The sequence below is a fragment of the Acanthaster planci genome, linkage group LG11 (genome assembly GCF_054643075.1).
Source record: "Acanthaster planci isolate LZ-2023a linkage group LG11, COTS_SCS, whole genome shotgun sequence".
NCBI lineage: Eukaryota > Metazoa > Echinodermata > Asteroidea > Valvatida > Acanthasteridae > Acanthaster > Acanthaster planci.
The window spans coordinates 17543456-17567962 of record NC_141787.1 but is presented as its reverse complement, the minus strand read 5'-3'; the positions used below and the strand labels follow the sequence as shown (position 1 = coordinate 17567962).

Below are 24507 nucleotides of genomic sequence, written 5' to 3'. Positions count from 1 at the left end.
CATTTTCTGCATTTAGGAGTGGTCTGCTTCTGGTGAAAATTTCTCAAAAATTCATTGGTCAACCCCCCGAAAATTGAAAGGAAAATGAAAGAGGACATGTGGAACATCATTTTTCTGTGCAGCCTGAGCACCTGTGAGAGTTCACAAAATATTTGTGAAGTATGGGGATTTATCACTGCTCTCTATGGGAATTTATTTGTAGTGGTGCACCCATAGAAGCACAGCCGATCGAATGGTCTAAGAACCAAACCTTCAAGTGCATACTAATGCTACACAGTGCTAGCTAGATGAAGACGCAAGAAAAGTAAGGGGTAGCAGCGTGGAGCAAAAAGTGCTACACCATAGACTTGTGCACAAACCCGGTGCTACACAGTGCCATGCCACACGGAAAAATGAAAAAGGAAGGGGCCAGGGCGTGTAGCAAAAAGTGCTACACCGTTGACTTGTGCACAAAACTGGCGCTACACAGTGCTACACATGAGTCAGACATGTCAGAGGAAAACGTGCGATAAAGTTTCGCGGGAGTTCTGATCGGTTCTAAGCGTACGCGGATATGTGGATATGCTTTCACAGCGTACCTGTGAACTTCCGCTCGTTAATGCGCATGCTCAGTTCTGCAGCAGTGTAGCGGTGCCACAAGGAAGACCGTGTGGATTCGGCCGTCTCATTTCTGGCTGCATATGGTGGGAGTTGTTCGCCACTGCGCGATTGTTTCACTGAGCGGTGAGAGTTCTTTTGCAGCGGCGCAGTAAAAGTTGCAAAGCACTTACAATACGCGCCCATAGCGCAAACTATTAGAGAAATATCGCCGTCTGGTGATGGCTAAGAAGATTGTACGGCCTCGTTGTTTTACTGTAAATGTAAAACTATGAGCACTGGGGCAATTTATTTTTCAATTTCCAGAGGTCGTTGTCTGGAGACTTTTTTAAAGGGAGAAAGAAAAAATAATATAAAATATAAAGAATCGGGGTAGGCAGTGCCATATGAACCTTAAAAATAACTTTGAATGATCTTAAATGCACTTTTGATCTTAAAATTTACCTCTTTTCTTCAGTCCACAAAAGTTTCGTTGCATTTAATGTGTGTGACTGGAAATACACTGAGTCACCAGATTGTGATGTAGTTGAGATTTACGGAAATGTGAGGTCAATTTCGGACGATATTTCTCTTCAGGTCAACCAACTTTTCAGTTTCTCTAATATGCTATTAAAATGTTTTAAAACAATTTCTGAGGTGATTTTTAAAGAAGTGAATGAAAGAAAATAATTACATGTTCTACAATAAAAATTTTAATAATTTTTTCTCGACTATTTTCCACGGATTCCAGACACGGTAATTTTCAGAGGTCAACTTTTAGGCTATATTAAAATAGACTTGGTGACCTCTTGTGATCATTCTCAAAAAGCACAAACATTGAAGCCTACCATCAAATCAGGAAACAACACTCACCGCGTAGCCAAACAACTTTCACTGCTTGGTGGAACAACCCTCGTCGAGCAGTGAAACCAAAGCACAAACACATAACACAGACGGACAGCTCCTATTCAAAACAAAAGCAGGGTATCATAGCCGAGACGGCAACCGGCTAAATCCAAGTGTGGGTAAATTCACCCCTCGCCATAGGGAATTTACACAGAGTTGAAGAAATTCCAGCAATGAAATGCTATGGAATCATTTTCTGATTGTGGAAAAATCCTTTTAGTGTTTACTTAATCTGGCCCATAGAGATTTGAAGAGATAGAAGTACAAGAGTTAAAAAGGAGCATCTTTTTAGGGCAGCTGGGATTAGACACAGGACCATCACTGTTTGGACCCAAGTAGAAAGACATGCCAATGACAGGTGGGGTTTGGGATTAAATGCAGGACCATCACTGTGTGGACCCATGTAGAAAGACACACCAATGACAGATGGGTTTGGGATTAAATGCAGGACCATCACCATGTGGACCCATGTAGAAAGACACACCAATGACAGGTGGGGTTTGGGATTAAATGCAGGACCATCACCACGTGGACCCATGTAGAAAGACACACCAATGACAGATGGGTTTGGGATTAAATGCAGGACCATCACTGTGTGGACCCATGTAGAAAGACACACCAATGACAGATGGGTTTAGGATTAAATGCAGGACCATCACTGTGTGGACCCATGTAGAAAGACACACCAATGACAGATGGGTTTGGGATTAAATGCAGGACCATCACTGTGTGGACCCATGTAGAAAGACACACCAATGACAGATGGGTTTAGGATTAAATGCAGGACCATCACCACGTGGACCCATGTAGAAAGACACACCACTGACAGATGGGTTTGGGATTAAATGCAGGACCATCACTGTGTGGACCCATGTAGAAAGACACACCAATGACAGATGGGTTTGGGATTAAATGCAGGACCATCACTGTGTGGACCCATGTAGAAAGACACACCAATGACAGATGGGTTTAGGATTAAATGCAGGACCATCACTGTGTGGACCCTGTATAAAGACACACCAATGACAGATGGGTTTGGGATTAAATGCAGGACCATCACTGTGTGGACCCATGTAGAAAGACACACCAATGACAGATGGGTTTGGGATTAAATGCAGGACCATCACTGTGTGGACCCTGTATAAAGACACACCAATGACAGATGGGTTTGGGATTAAATGCAGGACCATCACTGTGTGGACCCTGTATAAAGACACACCAATGACAGATGGGTTTGGGATTAAATGCAGGACCATCACCACGTGGACCCATGTAGAAAGACACACCAATGACAGATGGGTTTGGGATTAAATGCAGGACCATCACTGTGTGGACCCATGTAGAAAGACACACCAATGACAGATGGGTTTGGGATTAAATGCAGGACCATCACTGTGTGGACCCATGTAGAAAGACACACCAATGACAGATGGGTTTGGGATTAAATGCAGGACCATCACCATGTGGACCCATGTAGAAAGACACACCAATGACAGATGGGTTTGGGATTAAATGCAGGACCATCACCATGTGGACCCATGTAGAAAGACACACCAATGACAGATGGGTTTGGGATTAAATGCAGGACCATCACCATGTGGACCCATGTAGAAAGACACACCAATGACAGATGGGTTTGGGATTAAATGCAGGACCATCACTGTGTGGACCCTGTATAAAGACACGCAAATGGCAGATAGGTGTGGGATTAATTGCAGGACCATAGCTTTGTGGACCCAAAATACAAGCACATGTACACATAGAAGTAGAAAGGAGTTGGTATTTTAGAATCACTATCAGTGTCCAATTCCCTGAGCCAACATAAGAAACAAACCTATTCCGTAAATATAGTTACACCACAAGAGCATTCTCCATTGGTAAGTTGTGAAGCAAGTCGAGATGGGACCAAAGCCCTATTAAATATATAGTTACAACTAATTACCCACTCGTCGATGAGTCTAATAAAATTGCATTTTCAACTAGATGTATGTACATTAAATACTGATTTTTTTTTCATTTGCGACTGATTTGAAAACATTTATTGCGTACATAAATGCCAAATAAAAATTGAATCATAAATACATGTACATTTTAACAGCTGTAAATTGATACATGTATACATGTGAAACTAATATACAAAAAATATAAATATTAACAAAATGTTCACTTACATGACTAAAAAAACAATAAAACCCCACAGTTTCATCATCAGGAATGACTGGTAGTTAACAAATTTACAAGAAAAAGTAAAAATATGTTTGAGCTAACAATGCATACATGTATTACCCCTTACTGAGTTCTATAACAAACTTCCAAGGCACCTATAGGGAAGTAAACAAAACATTTACTGCACCTTAAAAAATCCAGAAATTGTTTTTAACATGAATGGGTATATTCAATGAGTACTTCCATCTTCTGCCTCCTAAGCTAACAGATAGTACATTAAACATAAATGTTTGTATGTTAAATGTGTGCATTTGCAGAAACAACTTTCTCCGAGATGTAGCACTGATAAAAGTTACAATGAAAAGATAAACATTAGTATTACCGTGATAAGGTGAAGCAGAACTTGTAGTAGGGTAATTCCAGAAATTAGAGGTCCATGAGTGTGACATTTTCTGTCCCTATTACATCTGACCTTTGTTATTTGCCATGGAAATATCGCCGGAATTTATTTCACACCATTACTATTTTTTTGGGTAGGTACATGTAATTTGCATTAGTACATCACTCTTGGAAATTGGAAAATGTGTTCTTAACTTACAAGATCATGTGTCAGATGTGACAGGAACACAAAAAATGGACCCCTAATTTCTGGAATAACCCAGAAATCAAGGCTGCGTATCAATCAATGCCATCTTATTAGTACAAAGATTAGGCAATTACAGTAATTACATGTATTTTACTTACAAAGATTTAGTGTTTCAAGCTAAAACAAAATTAATTTTTGTGAGTAGAATGAGATGGTATTGAAATCAGAATGTGACAACAGCAGAGAGTTTTATCACTAATTTGTCACTAATTTAAGCGCTATTGTAAGGTCTGACCAGAAATAATGGAGGAAACAACATCTTTTAACAGGTTTAAAGTGTTATTATAATGGCAAATTACGTTAAAACAACTTCGTATTACTGGTCATCAAAGAGTTATTAGAACTCTGATCCCTAACATTATTTTTGCCCATGCATCCCTACTACATTCTCCACCAATCAAATAAATATTTTCAAACAAAATCATATGAACGTACAGTGCATTGTTTTCAAAGTTTTCTATGAAATAACACTGATTTACATGTACCTGTGTTTACCAGCAAGTCCAATTTACACAGAACTGCTTCATTCTTACAAATGAAGCAACTGATCATTGTTTTTATTGTGTATGAGTAAGAAAATACCACATCTTACAGTCAGGTTGCATCTTCAGCTTGGCTAAACTAAGTTTTCTGATTTCAAATACTTCAGGAAGCTAAAATAAGTATGACAATGATGGAAATTGAAAAACTGAAACCTACAGTACACGTACATCATTTACATGTATCTATATGGTCAAAAATGAATTAATCCAAGGATGTTAGGCTCTCATAATTCTGGGCAAACCTGTAATCCATGAGAGCACTAAAGAATCTTTTCCAAGGTCTACGGTACTTCCTATTTGGCAACATAAGTACATACATGTACATGTATTTGTGTACTTCAATCAGGCACAAACCTCTGAGCTGGATAGAAAATTCCCTTCTCAAACACTGTTTCAAAATTAATAGGAAGTCAAATAACAAGTCATCTAATAAGTTTGGGGTAAGGTAATACCATTCAGTATAGAATGTTCATTTACAAAGTGTCATTGATAAGTATTTGAAAGACAATAACAAAACGTTGATAGATTTTTGTCACTGACAGCAAAAAAGTCAACATAGCAAACTTTCAATAAATTTAATTCCCTTCAGTTTATAACTCACATGTACATGTACACATATTTCAGTTATGTGAAACGTGCATTTTTGTTTGTCTCAGTACTAACATTCAAAACCTTACTACATGTCATTCTGCACTATTTTTCTCTCACTATTGTGATGTTTGTCGGTAAGTCTGTGTTATGCCAGGATTTTAATGAATGCTAAAACTTAGATGCAAACTTTTAGTTCTTGAATAATCAATGAAAAGTAGTATACTGTTTACGTGTTGATTTTACAGCCTACTTATTCACACCTAATACTTGCCGAACATTCTCATATACCACGTAACCAATACTTACAGCAGGGGCAACCTTCATGAAATTTGGCGCAATTCCACGATATAAACCACGGATTCCTTCTTGTCTGTAAATGTCACTGAACAGCCCAACCATTGAACTGCCTGTTGTCACTGTAAAAAGTGAAAAGAAATCAGAAAAAGATTATGTAACATCTGAACTGGGGCGAAATTCGAAGAAACTGAAAAATCTGGGGAAAAAAATTTCCTTAAGTCAGCTGACAGCAGATACATGTACATGCAGTAAACTCAGAAGCCAAAAAATGTTAACACAAGTTAACTTATTAGTAAGCAAACCAGTCAACTGTTAAGGAAACCAAATAGTCGGTAAGCTAGTCAACAATTTTTAAATTGACTCGACAGTCAGCAAACCGGTCTAGTTCATGTTGCAGCCAAGAGCAACCAGCCAACATCTTTGGTGTTTGCTATAAAGAGATGAAATGAAATGGGTACTTACATTGTGCTTGAAGTCTTGTCCTTACCAGGGCAAGGGGATAGCTTGCTATCTGGCCACATGTACTTGAGAAGGTACCACAAGCTAACAGCACCAAAGTAGGTGGTGCAGAAGACTCTTGGTGGCGCTTCAACCAGCGGTTTTTCACAGTCTGTTAAATATCAGCAAAAGGATAACAATGTTGCGTATCTAATTTTAGTTATAAACAGATTCAGTACAGGCAATTTACAATAGTGTGCCTCCAAGAGTTTGCAACGCATTGGCCAAATACAACGCGCGAAATATGTCGACCATTTCCAAATGGGTTGACAGATTTCACGCACTGTGATTGGCTATTATGAAATGCCCATATTGTAAGTCCAAAATATTAAACTAAAATAATTTTACCCAACATGTTCAATACTGGATAAGGGCAGATGCCTCTATTAGGCCAACTAAGGTACATGTACATTAACAATGGCAGGCCCCTAGCCATCTTTAAAAGAACAAGTTTCACACCATTCTGTTGCTTTGATTACCGAATTATATGTAAATTAATACCTTTTGGATAAATACACTTTGCACGGCTTAAACAATTCAAGTCACATTAAGATACAGCATTCTGCCATGCTTCCTACTACTGGTCACACATTTATAAAAGTTTTCCTTTATCAAGCATTTTTTCTTTCAATTCAAAAGTGGTTTTCAGTAGACGGTTACTCATCTGAGTGGATTGACCATGGTGGCAAGAAAAGTACTGTACATACACTGTATATAGGTAACACAAATTTTATCATTGACTAAAATGATTTACATGTAAATCTTGTCTCACCTCATAGACTGCAAGATCAATGCCAGCATACGGGATGATACCAAGAATGTTTGGTAGGTAGCCCTTGTAGAAACACCTCAATCCTTCATTTCTATACACCTTCAGTGCACAGTCTAAAATACCTTTGTACTGACCAGTTTTCCTGATAGCTAATCGTGTCTTCAGTACCTGTTACACAACAAATAACGGACAGGAAACATGTACAATACTGTGTAGAAAACAATTTCAAAGAATGCACAATGGGTACAAGATACAATGAAGGTACATGTACATGTATGTAAGTTTTAACATTCAGCAACACAAAGCATTCATGATTAATTAAACAAATGAAAGGAGATAAGAAAATAAAACAAAATGCGAAAGGAAACACTTTCCATGAATTAGAAAACTTTAAAGTGGGGAATAAACTGCATGTATTTACTTCCATGGGATAGATCACTGTCTGCGAGAAGACACCAGCCATAGAACCTGCCATAAAACGATGGTGCATCCGTAACTCTCTACCTTCAATTCCAAGCAACTTCTTCAACTAAAATGAAGTAATATAGTAAACAAGTGAAACTTACTTATGTACATGTAAGTTACAATAATTGATTCAGAGTCAAATTCAACAGTCAAGCCTTTCCTGATCTAAGAAGCCATCCATAGTAAGAGCCACTTAATAACAGTGTCCAGGCCTCTGGCAAGTTTAAACATAAAACAGCCACTTTTTAACAATGATAATACCGAGCACTGAAATAATCATTTCCTTCTATTTCAGTGTATGTATGCCAAGCAGGGGTCAAGAAAAGGGTTCTTTGTGTGAAAATGCAAAAACAAGAAACAGAGGAAAAAGATGAAACCTTCATGGAAATAGTCACCACAGCTACAATATTCAACCATGTGAACTTGCAGTGTTCTGTTCTCATAAATGTACATATACACGTAGGTAGAGTTTATTAAACATATTAAACGCACATATATGCAGTTAATAATAAAATAAATAGGCAGAAATATGTACCAGGTGCTTACTTACATGCTCATAGGCAAAAAACTTCAGGGCTGTTTCTGGTGCAATCTTAAGTACATTAATGCCATTGCCTCTCCACATTGACATTAAACCTCCCTCTCGATACATGTGTTGAAACCCAGACGTGATGCTAAGATTCTGCTTCTTAGATCCAATGACCTAAGGTTGACAATCACCAATGGTTGACATTAAAATCAATTACAAGAATTTGAATGGCTTCTCTGCCTCTTGCTCCAGCACATCTTTCAATACATTTAAGCAAATGCATGTACTGTACATGTAAACAATTTCTGTCAGAGAACAAGTGCTAACGAAATATAGAGTGAATTTGAAAAATAGCAATCATTTTTATAACAGCTAAATTAAACTGGGCAGTAAGATGGGGTAAGGGCTAAGAACTGAACTTTGAAGGGGCATTCTCACGTACCAGTATTTCATAGAGAAACTACTGACAGGCCAACACAAACAAACACAAAATAAGTCCAATTTTCTATTGTTCAATTTTGTATCAAACAAAAACCTGACACATGTACAAGTAATTTGAAAAAAAAAATTTAACCACACTCACTGCAACCAAGAAGACACCGTCCATATACATGTACAGTACATGGTAATGTGCGGAAATCAAGCATACCTGGAAGATGACTTTTAGTCTGTCTAATGGTGCAGTAACGGTCCTCGAGACAGCTCCTGCTGCTCCTCCAGCAAGGAGAATACGCCACCATCTACCAGTCTCCTTTTCATCTTCACTGAATTCATCAGGTATAGAGAGGGTCTCACCAATATCTATGAACTAATAAAAAGTACATTAGAAATTCAAAACAATAACAAAAACTTCAAATCTTGACACTTGTAGAATACATGTAAGTTTCAATTTCAAATACAACACGTACATGTAAAGCTCATTAAGCCCAAACTTCCTGAATCTTCTGAAATATTTCTTTAAAAAGTAGAGGGTTTTGAAGGACTGAGGCTGCACTATCGCAAAACAGGATGACTAATTTCAAAGGTATATTGTTATGGTTGTTACTGCTAAGCCATGCATAAGTAAATTAAAGGCCAAGTTATGCATGAAATCGCATAAATCGTTCCAGGATACCATTTACATGTACACTACATGTACTTCAACAAAATGAAAGTACATGTAACTGTCAAGTATTTTGAAGAATTGAGGCATTGGTCACCCATCCAAGGAACACCACGAAGAAATAAAGGAGAAATTGAAAGAATTTTGGCTGTATCCAATTTTTACAGGGTGTACTGGTAGTTGGAGGATTTTGCAGGACTTAAGCTTGCATCCTAGCAGTGTTATAGCCAGCCATATTGTAGTGCAGGACTTTTTATGGTAGTAATGGCAATCGGAGGGAGCAACGTGACCAGAGACTTGAGGTTCATGGTTGGAGTTCCAGGGGCCCGCTTAAGGGTACTCCATATGTAGATCACTTTTTCTTTCCAAACAGATTAGTTCAAATTTTATTAATTTTTCCAGGTAAAAAAAAAAAATTTTTTCATAATCACTGATGTTTTTTCTGGGATTTTTAAGTTATAAATATTTTTGTGCCAGTCGCTGGACTATTTCGTTAACTTTAGTACCCAGACAGTAGAATGCTGTGAGTGGATATCGCTGACCGGTGCCGACCAGCGTAGCTACATGTATAACACTGCATTCTAACAAAATTTCCTAATTCATAATTACATTAAATTAACGGAAACTTAAAAATTTTGACACTGATTCAAAAAAAGAGAGCAACCTCCCTTCCAAAAGCAAAAGTGCATGTTCCTAAAAACAGACATTTGGTACTTACTGTTGCATGTTTCCAGTATGTGTAGATATCCCTGAGGTCTGAGCTTGGATGTAACAAAAGGTAATTTCTCCATTCGTTCCAATCAACTTTGAGGGAACCATCCTTATCCATACTGTAATGAAACAAAGACTCATCCGAGCAATTCAATGACATATAGGACACAGATGCCAAAAATTCAGAATGATATTGGTTTAAACACCTTATATTTACGAATACAGAGTTAAAGCTTTAAGAATCAACAAAAATTTTTTATGAAGGCGGCCATTTTTATTTTCAAAATGACCGCCAAAGTATACTAATAACTTGAGGGTAAAAAAGAGTGCACTGACATTGACATATAACTTGCGTCCTGTATCTCCACTGTGCCATTGATTTAAAAGGTAATCTTTCATGTGAACGGAGTTACCAGAGAAACACTTTACCAAATGACAAGAAAAAACGTTGGTTTCATTGATGAATTTTACAAAAAAATTGATAAGTTTTACCGCAATGGATGTAACATCAGTTACCAAAAACATGTTTTTTTTCATTCCATAAAGAAGGTGTTCTGTATGGTGTAACTTGGGACTTCTAATCTATGACCAAATGTCTTCCTCTCTATACATGTACCAGGAATTGGGACACTCAACTACCACTGAGCCAAAACGGACGCTTAAAAATGTGTAACGTCAGTTACCGAGATGTTACACTGTAGACACCATTATGTAACATCAGTTACCATGATATAACATCAGTTACCAAGAAAAAAATGATAAACTAGCCCCATTGATTCACCTGAGGGTTGAAGGGCCAGTAAATACACGTAGGTCCAATATTGCCTATGCGGACCAAATCACGATTTGTAGGCTTCAAATTCTCTGCTACATGTATTAGAGCATTTTGTGGCCCATGGACTTAGTGGTTCAAGAACCTTTGGATGGAGTCTAGGAGCAGGACTACCAGCTTGTATTTCTGAAAGCATCAGACCAAAAAGGGCCCTCCAAATTGCTCTGTTTTGCTATGGAGCGTAGGTATCAATTTTCAAAATGGTGATGGGCCTCATGACTGGTTTGAGGGGTGATTTTCTCTTGAGAGCAATATCTTCAAAAGTCGTCAGTTAAGCCACTGAAAATTGAAAGGAAAATGAATGATGAAGAAGTGAGCTTTAATTTGATATGGCTGTAAAGTTGATGCTTCGTTCCAGTTATATGACCATCAGATGGGGAAACGTACCATAATCTGTTTGCCTGAATCAAGGAAGTGTAAGCTGAATGAAGGTGAACACTGCAGAGATGGTAATGGCTTCAAAAATCACTTCCTGATTAGAGATGCTATTATGACCAGTGATGAAAACTACCACTACTAAGAGTTGTCATGCACAAGGACCTTTAGCTCAGTACACTGCCCAGTAAAACCCAGTATTAAAATTCGAGGTTCTACAGAACAATAAAGCAATAGTTTTGGAACCAATGACATTGCTGTGGTTGTATGATAACCAACTTCAGAGTATGCTTAAGGTTTTAAAATCTGGACTTACATGTAATGATTGCTTTCAATAAATACATGTACATGTAGCAGTGTTTCTAATTTTTAATAACCTTGGTCATGTTTTTCAGAGAAATGAATACACAGATGTACATGTACTCTTCTGTTTGTAGTTTAAGAATCAGTCACTGTTTTGTTTATAACAATGTTTTCATTAATCCTAAGAGTCCCAAATCCACCAATTTCAATACGATTTTACATACACCATAGGGGGTTAGGGTTAAAAAAAAGAAAATGGACTAATGTTTTCCTTTCATTTATGTACATGTACATGTCTCTGTACTTGATGAACCAAGGTATGATTCCATATCAAACAAATCATTCTAACAAGTCAGGGACATGAGATAATTCTCAATTTTAATTTTGCATTTGTGCGTTTGCGGCGAATGTAAGCGCAACGTCAGTTACATGTACATGTATGTTACGTCAGTTACTGTCATATCTTCACTAAAGTTTTCACAGCATAAAAGGGAAACATTTAACTAACTTATTTTTTTGCACCTCCGTACCTCAAACATATCATTCTAGCAAATCAGGGACATGAGATACTTCAATTTGATACTACACGATAATTTTCCATGTCCTTTTTGTGTAACGTCAGTTCCATACACACTTTTGCTTGCTGTTCAATGAAAAATGCAGATTGGGTGAAAAGCTTCCCACTTATTTCTACACTCTCCTTAACTCATATACATGTAACCATGGTAACTGTACTAAATACACACCCCCCCATATTTCTATTTACATAATTACAATACAAACAGTGTTGTTGAAATTATGCCTTGTGATGTCAGTTACTGTGGAATGCCCCATCCTTACTTCCAACTTGATAATTAACAATTAATGACTTACATGTGATAAGATAATGTCAACAAATACTGCATGAGAGGGCTGCTACAGGTACAGGTACATGTAGCTACATGTAATCTTTCCTCATCCATGTCATCACATTTAAAGCTGAAATCTTAGGGTTTTCATTTTTGCCTGAAAGTGAGAGGTGCATGTACATGTACCACGTTTGCAAACCTACTGCATGTACTGTACATGTACCAGTAATTACCACTGTCTTCTTACTGTAAAATTTATGAAATTAATTGGGAGTAGGTAACAGGAAGAGTTAATCTGCAGAAACAAACTGACCGTATTAAGAAAGATAGAATTCAAAACATTATTACAAACTTTTTCACAAGAACAGAGTTCACAGATTCATTTTTGGTACTGTCACTAACTGTCATAACGACCCATAACTTTTCAATGAAACTCTCAAGTTTCAACTCTGGTTTACATTAAAAAGGATGGAATGCTAAACCTAAAAATAAATTCCAACAATCACACTAATTGTATGCTTTCCCCTCCATGCTAGAAAACATATATGAAAAGTATCAAAAAGCCATATATAAAAAGGTGCGTACATGTACTACACAGTAAAACCAACATTTCTAGATGGACTGTAACCATGGTAACCAAATTTACAGGGCTTAAACAAAAGAGAATCATGCAAAATGACTGACATTGGAAACTTGAAATTCATTAAGGTGAAGTACAAAAATGAACACTGCATTTTAACAATCTTTGCTACTTAGAGTAACTGTCAACAAATAAACACTGTACTTGTACATGGACATGAACTTGTGGCTGGAATAGTGTCTGACTGAAATTACAGTACCATTCAAGAAAGTTAGAGGGTCTCATGTTTCAATCCCACCGGTACAGTTTGTAGCAAAATCTTTCTCAAAGGACAAAATGTGCCAACTAAGCAAAGTGGACAAAATGGTTGATCACTTGCATGAATAGACCTAAAACATAATGACGTAGTGCAATGTTTACGGCAGTGCACTGTGGGTGACAGTGGAGACTGTCAAAGATGGCGGACACGATCATCAGTCATGCGAGCCTCCATGCAACTTCAAACGGAGCAAACTTGCGGTCTCGCAGAAGCTTGAAAAAATGCAGGGCATTCGTCATGTGCTTGATACACACAAAAGGTACACACAGGTTAACATGCACCATTTCTGAAAATATAAATGTACTGTAGGCCTTCTCAATCTCAAGATCTTTTTGACAACTTTCCATGCGCACAATGTTCCAGCACTAGAGCACGACTGTCATCCCCACCTTTCACCGACAATGCACCACAGTACGTAAATAGTGCATTACGTAATTATGTTGTAGGCCTAGACAGGTACATCGTGTTAAAACTGTGTGCATGCAGTTAAATTAAACAACAGAAAAAAATACATGTACATGTATTACATGAATGTTCCAACAGAAATAAACCTGTAATTAATGAATGCAGATGCTATTAGGCCAAACAAAAAAAATAGCTGTTTCCGGTTACCCCACCCAACCTAGAGAATCACACGAAACCAGGGTTGTCACCAGCCGGGTAATATGTTGGAGAAGCGCAGCGAGAGGAGCTCTTGCGGGTCACGGCCAGGGGTCGAGGGGTCCATTCAAGGGCCCCTGGGGGGCTCCAGGGGCAATGCCCAGGCAGGGCACAGGGTAGCCTTTGATCAAGGCGCCCGCGGCAAAATGGATAGTCGCTCAAGAGCAAGGAGCTGGAGGAGACTAGTTTAAGCACCAAACCAATGCACAAAGAAAGACTACACGACGAACAGCACGCATGCCCCGTACACCTTTGGAGTTCTGCCCCACGTACATGTACATGTAGTTTATGTTTTTCTTTACATTTGCTACCATTTCGGTAGCAGATACGATATATGCGTATGCATCTGTCTCCATCAATCAAAACGATCGCCTCTATTGTGCATGTAATAAATTATTCATCATTACAATGGCACGCGTATTCAACATGGCGTCCTTTCCGGCAGTGTCGTAAGCTCTAGATGACAATCTCTTCCAGAATTGCCTCAAATATGCAGCACCGAAGCTTGGGATATCGATCGACAAATTGAAACCACAGCAAATGTTGGCCGTGAAGGCTGTTCTGGGTGGTCAACATGAATGCATCATGTGTGTGTATGTACATATATGTACACATACCATTACATGTACGCGCACACTACAGGGAATAATGCATGCGAAGCCAGCCTCACGTGTTGGGATATGCGGTACATTGTATTGTTTTAATTTTTTTTTACATGAGATGAACGGCTCTTGTGTGTTTGTACATGTATTTCAACAACCCACTGCTTTACATGTACATGTACTACTCAATCACAGTGCTGATATGTAATATTGAATGAACATGAACAGTATTCATCTGACACTGACTTACATGTAGTACCTGTTACAAATATACGCCCCCCCCCAAAAAAAAGGACCATCATCCGATCCAAATTTGTTTGGCCTATGAAAATTTAGGGTAAAAAAGAAATTTTTTTATCCAACAAACCACCCTAATTTATTTTTCAGTGTAATAGGAAACACACCTAATTTTTTGTTTGGCCTTATATAAATGACGCTGAACATGCACATGCAATCATGCTAAGATCATTGACAAATTACGGATAAACAGCTTACATGTATTACATGCACTACACGTACTGAGATAAATGTTTCACATACATGTTTGTAATGGACAGCCAAAGTGAACATCTTACATGTATCTTTTGTCAGTGACTCAATCCCTTCTCTGCGGTAGGTAATGGATGTGTCAGCTGACAAGTCAATGTGTAGTGACCAGAACAGTAGCACCTAGTAATATCACACTTCCCAGGTCCATGTATATGTAACCATTTTAAACCCAACATAAAAATGTTAAATTGTGGCTACAGAAATTGTGTTTGGTTAACCAAAAGCATGCAAATGTCATGCACAAATTTTGCACATTATGTAGACTTTAATTCCAAAAAACACATAAAAACAGTTCACTGCCGTTTTAACAATCTGTTGACATTTGAACCCAAAATGTCAAACTTTCACTTACTAGCATACACATTCCACATCGTCTTCCAAATGTGTTGGCACTTCACAACCCTTGCAGCCTTTTAATCTGCAAGCAGATTTTTCAATTTAACTTTAAGGGTATCAGTAAAGTGGATGCTTTGAAATGTTGGTGAAATTGGTGAAAATACATGTATGTGTAGATGTATGCACATGTACTAGCAGCACATTATAACCACTACGATATGAGTAAATTCATCGTGTACAGCAATTTTATACTGTACCTGTACAGTACATTTTTCCAAGAAGACACATGGACATGTATCATGAGAAACTGAAAGAATCTGGGTACAATACATCAATAAAATTAAGCAAATATTAGCATCATAATAAAATAAAATTGCACACTACACATGTACATGTATAACAAAAAGTTTCTTTGCAACTTTATTTTTTTTTACATGCATGACATTTTGCAATGGTCAAGATTTCAGTTTCTTCTGGGCTTCAATGACAATGCATGATTTCATGTCAATTTTACATTTCATAATACAGTACATGAACTGGTGTGTACAGTACATGTACATGTGTTACTGTGGAAATTGACCACTGCACTTAGAACATATTCTGAAACACCAGCGTACATGGCATAATACTTTTATTATTGATAATGCACTGATAAGTGAGCTTCATTTTGCCTCAGGATGAATTGGTCCAATGGTTAAGCTACATGTACATACAATCATGGCATGTACACCCAGTATGTACATGTACATGGTAAGCACCGTTGATATCGTATTTTCGCCGATCCGATATATTACACGTACATGTATATCAATATTATCGATACATCAAATTGTATTCATTTTAATTTTCAAGGTATTGTAACAGATGTGAGTTGGTAGTAAATTGTTCTAAGGGTACACCCCTACACCGTAATGGTGTGATTCAATTCTCTGGCGACATGTTCTTGTGTCCTTATTGCGTGCGTTGCCTTCATGGCATGGGATACACGCTGCCATGCACAGTGATATCATCAGCACGTGGTGCTAGTCTACATGTACATGTAGGTTTGGTTAACAAATATTTCTCTGTTTTGGAGGATAAATTTTGTGATATTTTCAAGGCTAAGTGTACATGAATTATTAAGTGCACCACTGACATACATGTACATGTACGTGTAGGTGACTGAATTTTTTCTTCAAATGTCACCGTATAAGCCCCTGGAGTATAACATGTACATGTACCAGGCTACAGGAACATTTTGCACTCAGCGTGAGAACCAACATAAGCCATGGCTTATCAAAAATAACAGTAATGTGACAATGCACTTGTGTATTGTTAATAAAGTTTGTTCCTCAGTAGTGATATTTTTGATATATTTTTCAATATCAATGTTTTTGAAGTTTTTATATTTTGATATTTCTCCAAAACCTAATATTTTTGATATATCGATATTACCAAATAACTAACATCGGCGATATCAATATCAAACCATATCGATATCTCAACGGTGCTTAGTACATGTACATGTGTGTACACACAAACATGCACATGCTAGTATGCAAGTGTACAGTATATGTACTGTACGTACATGTACATGTACACGTACATGTATATGTATATACATGTATGTGTACATGTACCCACACTGTAGACCCACCTCTTCATGAGTCGATCTGCCTCGTCTTCACTCACAGAAACTCCAAGTTTTCTCAGTGATGCTAAGATCTCATGCACATCTAGGTGACCATCCTGGTTATGATCAATATGCTTGAATACTAATTTCAGCTGTTTTTCATGCTCAGTGACGTACTGCAGAAACTCAGCAAAGTCAACGTGTCCATCTTTATTCTGATCACTCTTTGACATAAATTTCTGGAAAGGAAATTAAACATGTAGAGAGAGATAACCATCATGATAAATTAAACTTAAACCAATGTACATGTATATGTACAGTATGCCTGCTCGACGTGGCTCAAAACTGTCAAACATGATTTGCAACTCTCAAGTTCAGTCTTAAGCTTGAACAAATGTGGGGATTTATTTGCCTCATAATTGGGTATGCGTAAAATAAAAGCAAAACTGTAATATAGAGCTCCTTGTTATGCCTCTCCTAGCTCAGAGGTGGAGCAGGGAGCACTCTACATACAACCGGTACATGAACATGTACATGTAGTTCTAAGGGTAGTGACTGGGGAAGAGCATTTTGCTCCAAAATGGTGCCACTTGGTCACAGAAATCCCAAGCAAGGGTGATTGCACAGGGGTTTGTATGAAAAGCTATCCAGAACTGTCACACTTGCATATATTTGTATGACAGGCCCTTACACATACATGTTCAGTGTACATGTACATGTATGAGACAAAATTAAGTGAAAGAAAAACTTGATAACTTTGTTGTTTCATTCAATTTTCAAAACTTCTTTGAACTCCTTCACATTCAAAAATTAACTTTTGCAGCGTACACATGTAGGCAGTCTTCAGTCCCTTCTAAGGATTTCTCACACTGGCACAGCTGTTTAATCACTTTAATGGGAGACATACAAGTACAAACAAAATTTTAAAATGCCTGCTATTCTGTGCAGCCCACAAGGAGCCAACAGCAAAGGTCTTGGCTAATGCTGGAGTAATAATAATAAACAAACACTTACATAAAGTGCCATCAATCTAGAAAACTAATCCGAGGCACTAGAAGAGACAGTAAAATCAGGTTGATGACACTTATGAAGTACCAATAAAAGAACACTTGAACAGAAAATATTCCAAGTTTGATTTAAATGTTTCAGTTGAGTACCTGATTATACGGCTTACATGCACATGTACTACATGTACATGTGCATCATACATACATGTACGGTACATGTACATACTGACATGACTGATGTCAAGTTAGTACAGTTACTTACCATATTTTTTGTTTGACATTCAATGTTGAACGAGTAACCAGTTTGATGTTCAATGTTGAAAAAGTAACAGTTTGACATTGGGCAGGATGCACATGCCTAACAAAGGAATATGTAACTTCACACACCCCATCATGTACATGTATGAACTCATGTACGACATGTTGCATTCATGTACACGTATAATGTCTGTACATGACGGCTCTCAAGGAGTAAGTCTGCAAAGCCCAAAGAGCTCCATGAGCAACACTGAATAGCCTGTATACATGTACATCTATACCTGACGCAATAAGATGACTTGAACAAATACCGGTATTTCATCATCTACTGGTCCGACTACAGTGTACGTACATGTAGGCCTTAGACTCTACAAATGAGCATGGTTGGCAACTGATCATCATGTTAATGATTTGGTGATAAGTCTGACATCATCTAATTGCCTTTTCTCTCCAATTCACAGTTGTGGAAGATCATTGCAAAACAAGGAATTAAAGCTACAGGATTGACTATGCTATGACTGTGGTCAGATAGTGTAACACAATCCGATTGCGCGTTAGGAGCCAGGTTGGCGTAGTGGTTCTTTCCATGCCTTCCATCTCTGTGGTCCAGATTCGATTTCCAGCTCAGTCCACACGTGGACTGGGTGTTCAGTCCCTACCTATTCTGTCATTTTCCATGGGTTTTACCCAGAATACGTTTGTGAGCTACAGTGCCAAAGGTGCTTTTATGGAATCCTTGGTGTCATTACCAGAAATACACTGTACATGTAAATAACATGAATAAGGGAAGAGTTCCATATACGGACACCAGTAACTATTCCCCCCAGTCATGACAGTGACCTATTAGTATTACCTTAACCACTTCGTGCCGGGGGCTCCGGTAACGGAGCCATAGGCCTTATATTTGGGGCCGGGGACTCCGAGATCGGAACTTTACTTTAAAAAAAAAGTTGCTGGGCGTTTCTTAAAAAAGTTTGGGGCTGTCAGTTAAAAAGTTTAGGCCATCATCGGCCGGTGAATTGTGACTTTTTTATAGCCGGGGTGACCGAACTTCTTTTATAGCCGGGGTGACCGAACTTATTTTATAGCCGGGGTGACCGAACTTATCAAAGCCTTGAATAAAAGTACGAGCTCCTGAGAGCTGCTGGGCCCTGCCAATCAATCCCTGTATTCTTTCAGCGCAGAGCGCTGCAATTAGCAAAGGTAATCCGTGTATTGTTTAGCAGAGCGCATTTGTTCGCGCGGCCGGGCGCTCGCAGGGGATTATCGCTGCACTGCACCGAAGACAAAGCGCGGGCTGTGCGGGCTCATTATGCACCTGCGCCCCATGAATGACCCGGCCAGGGTGCTGCTGACCCTTGCCACGTTGACTGACAGGGCACGGCCCTCGCTGCTTGAGAATAAAAACGCCTTGCAGTGTTCGCGTGTGTTCATATTGGGTATCGTGTTATTTAGAGTACAGACAACATGGCTGAAGTTATATCCGGAGAGTCCAGTTCTTCCAGCGAAAGCGAGTTTTATCTGAGTTCAGACGAAGTTTCTTCGTCTTTTTCATCACCGCCGTCACCTGCTCAAGTACAGTCAAGTACAGAAATTGACAGTGATGTACCCTTGGCGGTATATGCCAAGCGCAAGAGACAGTCCCGTACACAGACCGCCGCGTCGACCAGCAGCAGTGCCGCACCGTTCCAGTGGACAGATGAAGACAGTACACCGCTGAAGTACGGCTTCACCGGTAATGGTGGTGCCGTCGACCCCCGCCTGCATCGCAGCTCGACCTGCAGTGAAGCCTTTGAACTGTTTTTTGACGACGTTCTCTACAACAAGATAGTGCAAGAGAGCAACCGGTATGCCGTGCAGAGGCCCGCTACGACATCGGCGCACAGCGATCATGGACTGATCTGAACATTAGAGAACTGAAGGCCTTTCTGGGCCTTTGCATAATGACGGGCATTGCGAAGCACCCCACCCTTCATAGCTTCTGGTCCACCGACCCACTACTGAAGATGAGCCTATTCCCGTCCGTCATGCCCCGAGATCGCTTCCTTGCCATCCTGCAGTCCCTGCACTTCAACGATAACACCGCCATGCCAGATGACTGCACCGACCGCCTCTTCAAAGTGCGCCCAGTCGTCGACCATCTTGCTCAGAAGTTTGCCACTGTCTATGTTCCTCAACGGGACATTTCCGTCGACGACTCCCTGCTGAAGTTTTACGGGCGTCTCCGCTTCGCTACCTACAACCCCAAAAAGAGGGCCCGCTTCGGCATCAAGATGTACAAGTTGTGCCAGAGCACCGGGAGTGCCGCTGGGTACTGCTACAACTTCAAAATCTACACCGGCCAAAGTAGAGGAGACCTCCCAGCAACTACACAAGTGGTGATGGACCTGGTGAACGACCTAAGTGGTAAGGGCTACAACCTTGCCCTCGACCGGGCCTTCAGCAGTCCCGATTTGTTTCGACGACTTCACAACCAGAAGTTCAACGTCGTCGGCACCGTCATGGGGAACAGAAAAGGGATGCCGAAAGACCTGCAGTTCGTCAAGCTGAAGCGGGGCGAAACAGCGTCCCGGTCGGCCGACCTGGGTGTCAGCGGTTCTCTCCTGGCCATGGTGTGGCGAGACAAGCGCAACATCCGTATGCTCTCCACCAAGCATACGGCAGACATCCGTGGCACCGGCAAGCAAGACAGGACAGGGCAGGAAAAGCAGAAACCGACCTGTGTCATCGTGTACAATGCCCTGATGGGGGGCGTTGACAAGAGCGACCAACTAGCGGCAAATCATCGAGCAACTCGTAAGTCCCTCAAGTGGTACAAGAAGCTCTTCTTCTACCTGCTCGACTTGACGCTGGTGAACACCTACGCCGTGTACCTGGCCGTTGGTCACCGCCTCTCCTTCCTCAACTACCGCTTGGGTCTTGTCCGTGAGCTGCTGTTCGACGAGCCCTTGCCCGAGTACCGCCCTCAGCACGATACTCCACCAGTCAGCAACTCCCGCTTTGTTGGCCGACACTTCCCCGTGGACTTCGAGAGGACCAGCTATGGCGACTTCCGCTACCGGCGGTGTGTCCTCTGCGCTTCCCGTGGTCTGCGAAAGAAGACGCACTTCGAGTGCGACACGTGCCACCAGCCCCTCTGCGTCGCCCCCTGCTTCAAGGAGTACCACACTGTCCACTAATTGACACTTTGAACATTTATTTTCATGGACATTTTCATAGACATTATATTTTGCGTTTTTCATGTGTGTTTTGACTTGATGCCCCACTTATCTAGTAGAAAACAATATGTCATTTCTGGTGGTTTTACTAGGTGGTCATAGTTTCAACCTTTGAAAAAAATGACAAAAAAGACAAAGTTTCTGGAACGTACTGCTTTGAGGATGTAGTATTTTCATCTCTTGAAAAAGTGGCACATTTCCTTGTAATGGTTTTACTAGGTGGTCATAGTTTCAACCTTTGAAAAAAATGACAAAAAAGACAAAGTTTCTGGAACGTACTGCTTTGAGGATGTAGTATTTTCATCTCTTGAAAAAGTGGCACATGTAACGCACACAATGGGGGCTCTACACAGAGCTGGCGGCGTAGCCGCAAAACTGAAGGGTCAATGGAGGTTGCTTGTGAGGGCTAGACTCGCCACGGGACACCCATTTTATGGGGTTTAGGCATTCAGAAAAAAAAGATATGAATTTTTGAAGATTTTTGAAAAACGAAAATATGAAAAAAGAGCCCGGCAGCGCATATAACGGTTAAAAAAAAGCACCCGGCAGCAAGTGGTTAAAGTATTTGCCATCAGATAGCAAAACCATCTCCAGAAAAGTTCAATATAGGCATTGCAGGAGAGAACATACCAAGTTGTTCACTGAAGAAACAATTTTTCAGACCAGTCTCATAGGGTTTGTGCACGGGGTTTCAAGTGACATTCATAACGTTTGGAACTCTTTCCATGGGCCTAAATAATAATAGGGCCTAATAATTGCGCCCCATCATGTCCAAATAAGAACACTAACCATGCTAACAAAACTAAACAGCTACATTGTACATGCATGGTACATGTAAGCCCTAGCCTGCAGTAAGTTTAGTCCGAGTAATTTCGACTCTACAAATAGCCTTTTTTAAACATTAGGGCATGGTCAAAATGTTTAAAAAAGGCGATTTGTAGAGTCTAAAAATGCTAAAGTTACTCAGACTACAGTAAGTGTAAATGCTTGGCATGTACATTGTACATGTACATTGTACATGTTACGTCCTAACTATAACAATACATTAGTCCCAACTATACATGTACATGTTGGGCCCATTCCAACTGGAGTGCTATAGTTGGGTACCCCCACAAATGTGGGGTCCGACATCCGCCCCACTCCAACGTGGGAGCGATGCGGATGTCAGACCCCACAGTTCTGGGGGTAATCATGTTAGTTGGGATGGCCCAACTACAGCACAGAGGTCCTGCGGGCATGTGTCGAGTCCTGCATGTGACAAAATCATGTTCATTGTTTACTGTGTCACGTCATAGATGGAGTGCCATATTTAGATGAATTATGTCAAGTGTAAGATGCATACACTTAGAGTCTTAGAACTGCGGTGGTTGTGCTACATGTACATGTACATCACGTACATGTACAGTGTACCTCTGAAATGATGGATCAACTCACTCAAGACCAAATTATATGATAGCGATTGATTCCAAAAATCTGGCTTCACTGCTTTCTTATGACCCATTTTTAATTTTACCTAATCATTTATTAATTCTTGGTACCTCATTTTTTTTCTAGTCTGATCTTACATGTAATGATGTAGGCATTAGCCTAGCATAAATATTTATTTTATTCTGTTTCATTTTACCGAATTTATTGAGTCCTGATGGTTTTACTTTATTCGTTTTATTTCTGCTACTTCTTATTTATTATTTATTTGTTTATTTACTTATTTATTTTCGGGAATCATTCAACCTTTTTTAACATTTACATTTAGGTATGTGTTGTTTATGGTCAGTACTAGTATCGGAAATGGAGGCCCTTGGGTCACAGTTATTACTACTAGTACTAACTTTTTCATCTCCTGGCATTTGCTGCTGACCTTGTGTATCTTACATGTACATGTACTGTCTGTATTGTGCTGTGTCCATGTGTCCTTATGAAGAATGCCGACTAAATAATAATAATAAGGTTGAGAAGATTTGCGTGATAGAAATTGGACAATAGTTGGGCCAGCCCAACTGCAGCACAAACACTGGGAGTGCTGCTATACATGTACATGTGTAGTTGGGGCTTAACATGAGAACATGACGAAGGACATTCCGTGACAGTGTGGACCAAGGCACTAACGAGACCCTCAAACAATGAAAAGTTGGTTTTTCCTACCTGAGCATGACCAGGTACAATGTGCACGCCTAATCTTTCCAGACCTTCCTGAAGATCTTCGACATCAATGCGGCCATCTGCATTCACGTCTAACTGTTCAAACAATTTGGCATAGCGAGCTTCATCCTCTGGTGTTAGTTGAGGATGAATCGATGACAAATCAGAAGCAGCATTTTCATTCATGTCAGGCATTGTAGTTTCGAGGTGTGAAAATTAGAAACTCATATTTGAAGAAATAATTACAACGAGGAGGTTCTACCATACATGTACAGGCCTACATGCGAAACACTAAAATTCCCAAGTCGACCGCCGAATTGGAAGTGCAGCATATATATATGCTAATATATGAATGTACATGTACGTCTAGTCTACGCGTGCGTACGCTCGCACAGTATCGTAGGTCACAGCGCATGGGCAGATCGTCGCACAGTGCTCAGAGTTTTAATAAACTTGGATTCGTTCCGTCGCGGCTTTGCGTGAATCTCACCTCCGATGTTGGATTATTTTAGCCAATACAAAGTTGTATTTTATCTTAAATAGTACGAGTTCATCCTATCGACCTGACAAAGGAATCACTTTATATTTACTTCTAGCCTTATACGGCTGTATATATTTGTTATGTGTGTCGAACAGCAGATCAGAAACAAAGCCGAGATTTTGGAAAACGGCCAGGGCTTTGGGAAGTGTACGGGTAGGCACGAAGGGGGAGGGGGCCCCTCCCGGGGGTTGGTACCGATGCGTACACCGTGCGTACGGAGAGGGGGTTCGAGCCAGTGCTAACTGTACGCAAGTATGGAGCATCAAAAGTGGACAACCCCATTTTCTCATTTTCTGCTAGTAGGTTTTCGGGATTTTGGACAATGCCTGAAGCATTTTCAAAAAACGCAATTTTCTGTAAGGAGAAATTTGGATTTTACTTTAACTACTCTCGTGGCGCGTCAAAAGTGGACAACTAAAAACTTCAAATTTAAGTTCACTGGCAAAATTACTGTCATGCTCCAAATGTAGACAACCCCATTTACTCATTTTTTGCTAGTAAGTTTTCGGGTTTGGAGAATTTGCATA

General features: G+C 39.8%; 1 protein-coding gene across 3 annotated transcripts; it reads right to left on the bottom strand.

Moving 5' to 3' along the window:
* Positions 1-3248: 3248 nt before the first annotated feature.
* Positions 3249-23787, bottom strand: LOC110976327 (mitochondrial adenyl nucleotide antiporter SLC25A25-like). 3 transcript variants are annotated; one of them, XM_087143141.1, is made up of 10 exons: positions 23443-23787; positions 16842-17056; positions 15463-15522; positions 9809-9920; positions 8638-8796; positions 8010-8162; positions 7416-7523; positions 6995-7162; positions 6187-6334; positions 3249-5843 (listed from the first exon to the last, which is right to left on the bottom strand). In XM_087143141.1, exons 1-10 carry the CDS (start codon positions 23632-23634, stop codon positions 5674-5676), a joined length of 1485 nt encoding a protein of 494 aa, XP_086999267.1. In that variant the 5' UTR covers positions 23635-23787; the 3' UTR covers positions 3249-5673. The 3 variants fall into 3 exon arrangements, with proteins under 3 accessions (XP_086999267.1, XP_022085200.1, XP_022085201.1); XM_022229508.2 differs by lacking the exon at positions 15463-15522 and adding an exon at positions 15222-15287; XM_022229509.2 differs by lacking the exon at positions 15463-15522 and having other exon boundaries at positions 23443-23786.
* Between the last annotated feature and the right edge of the window lie 720 nt (positions 23788-24507).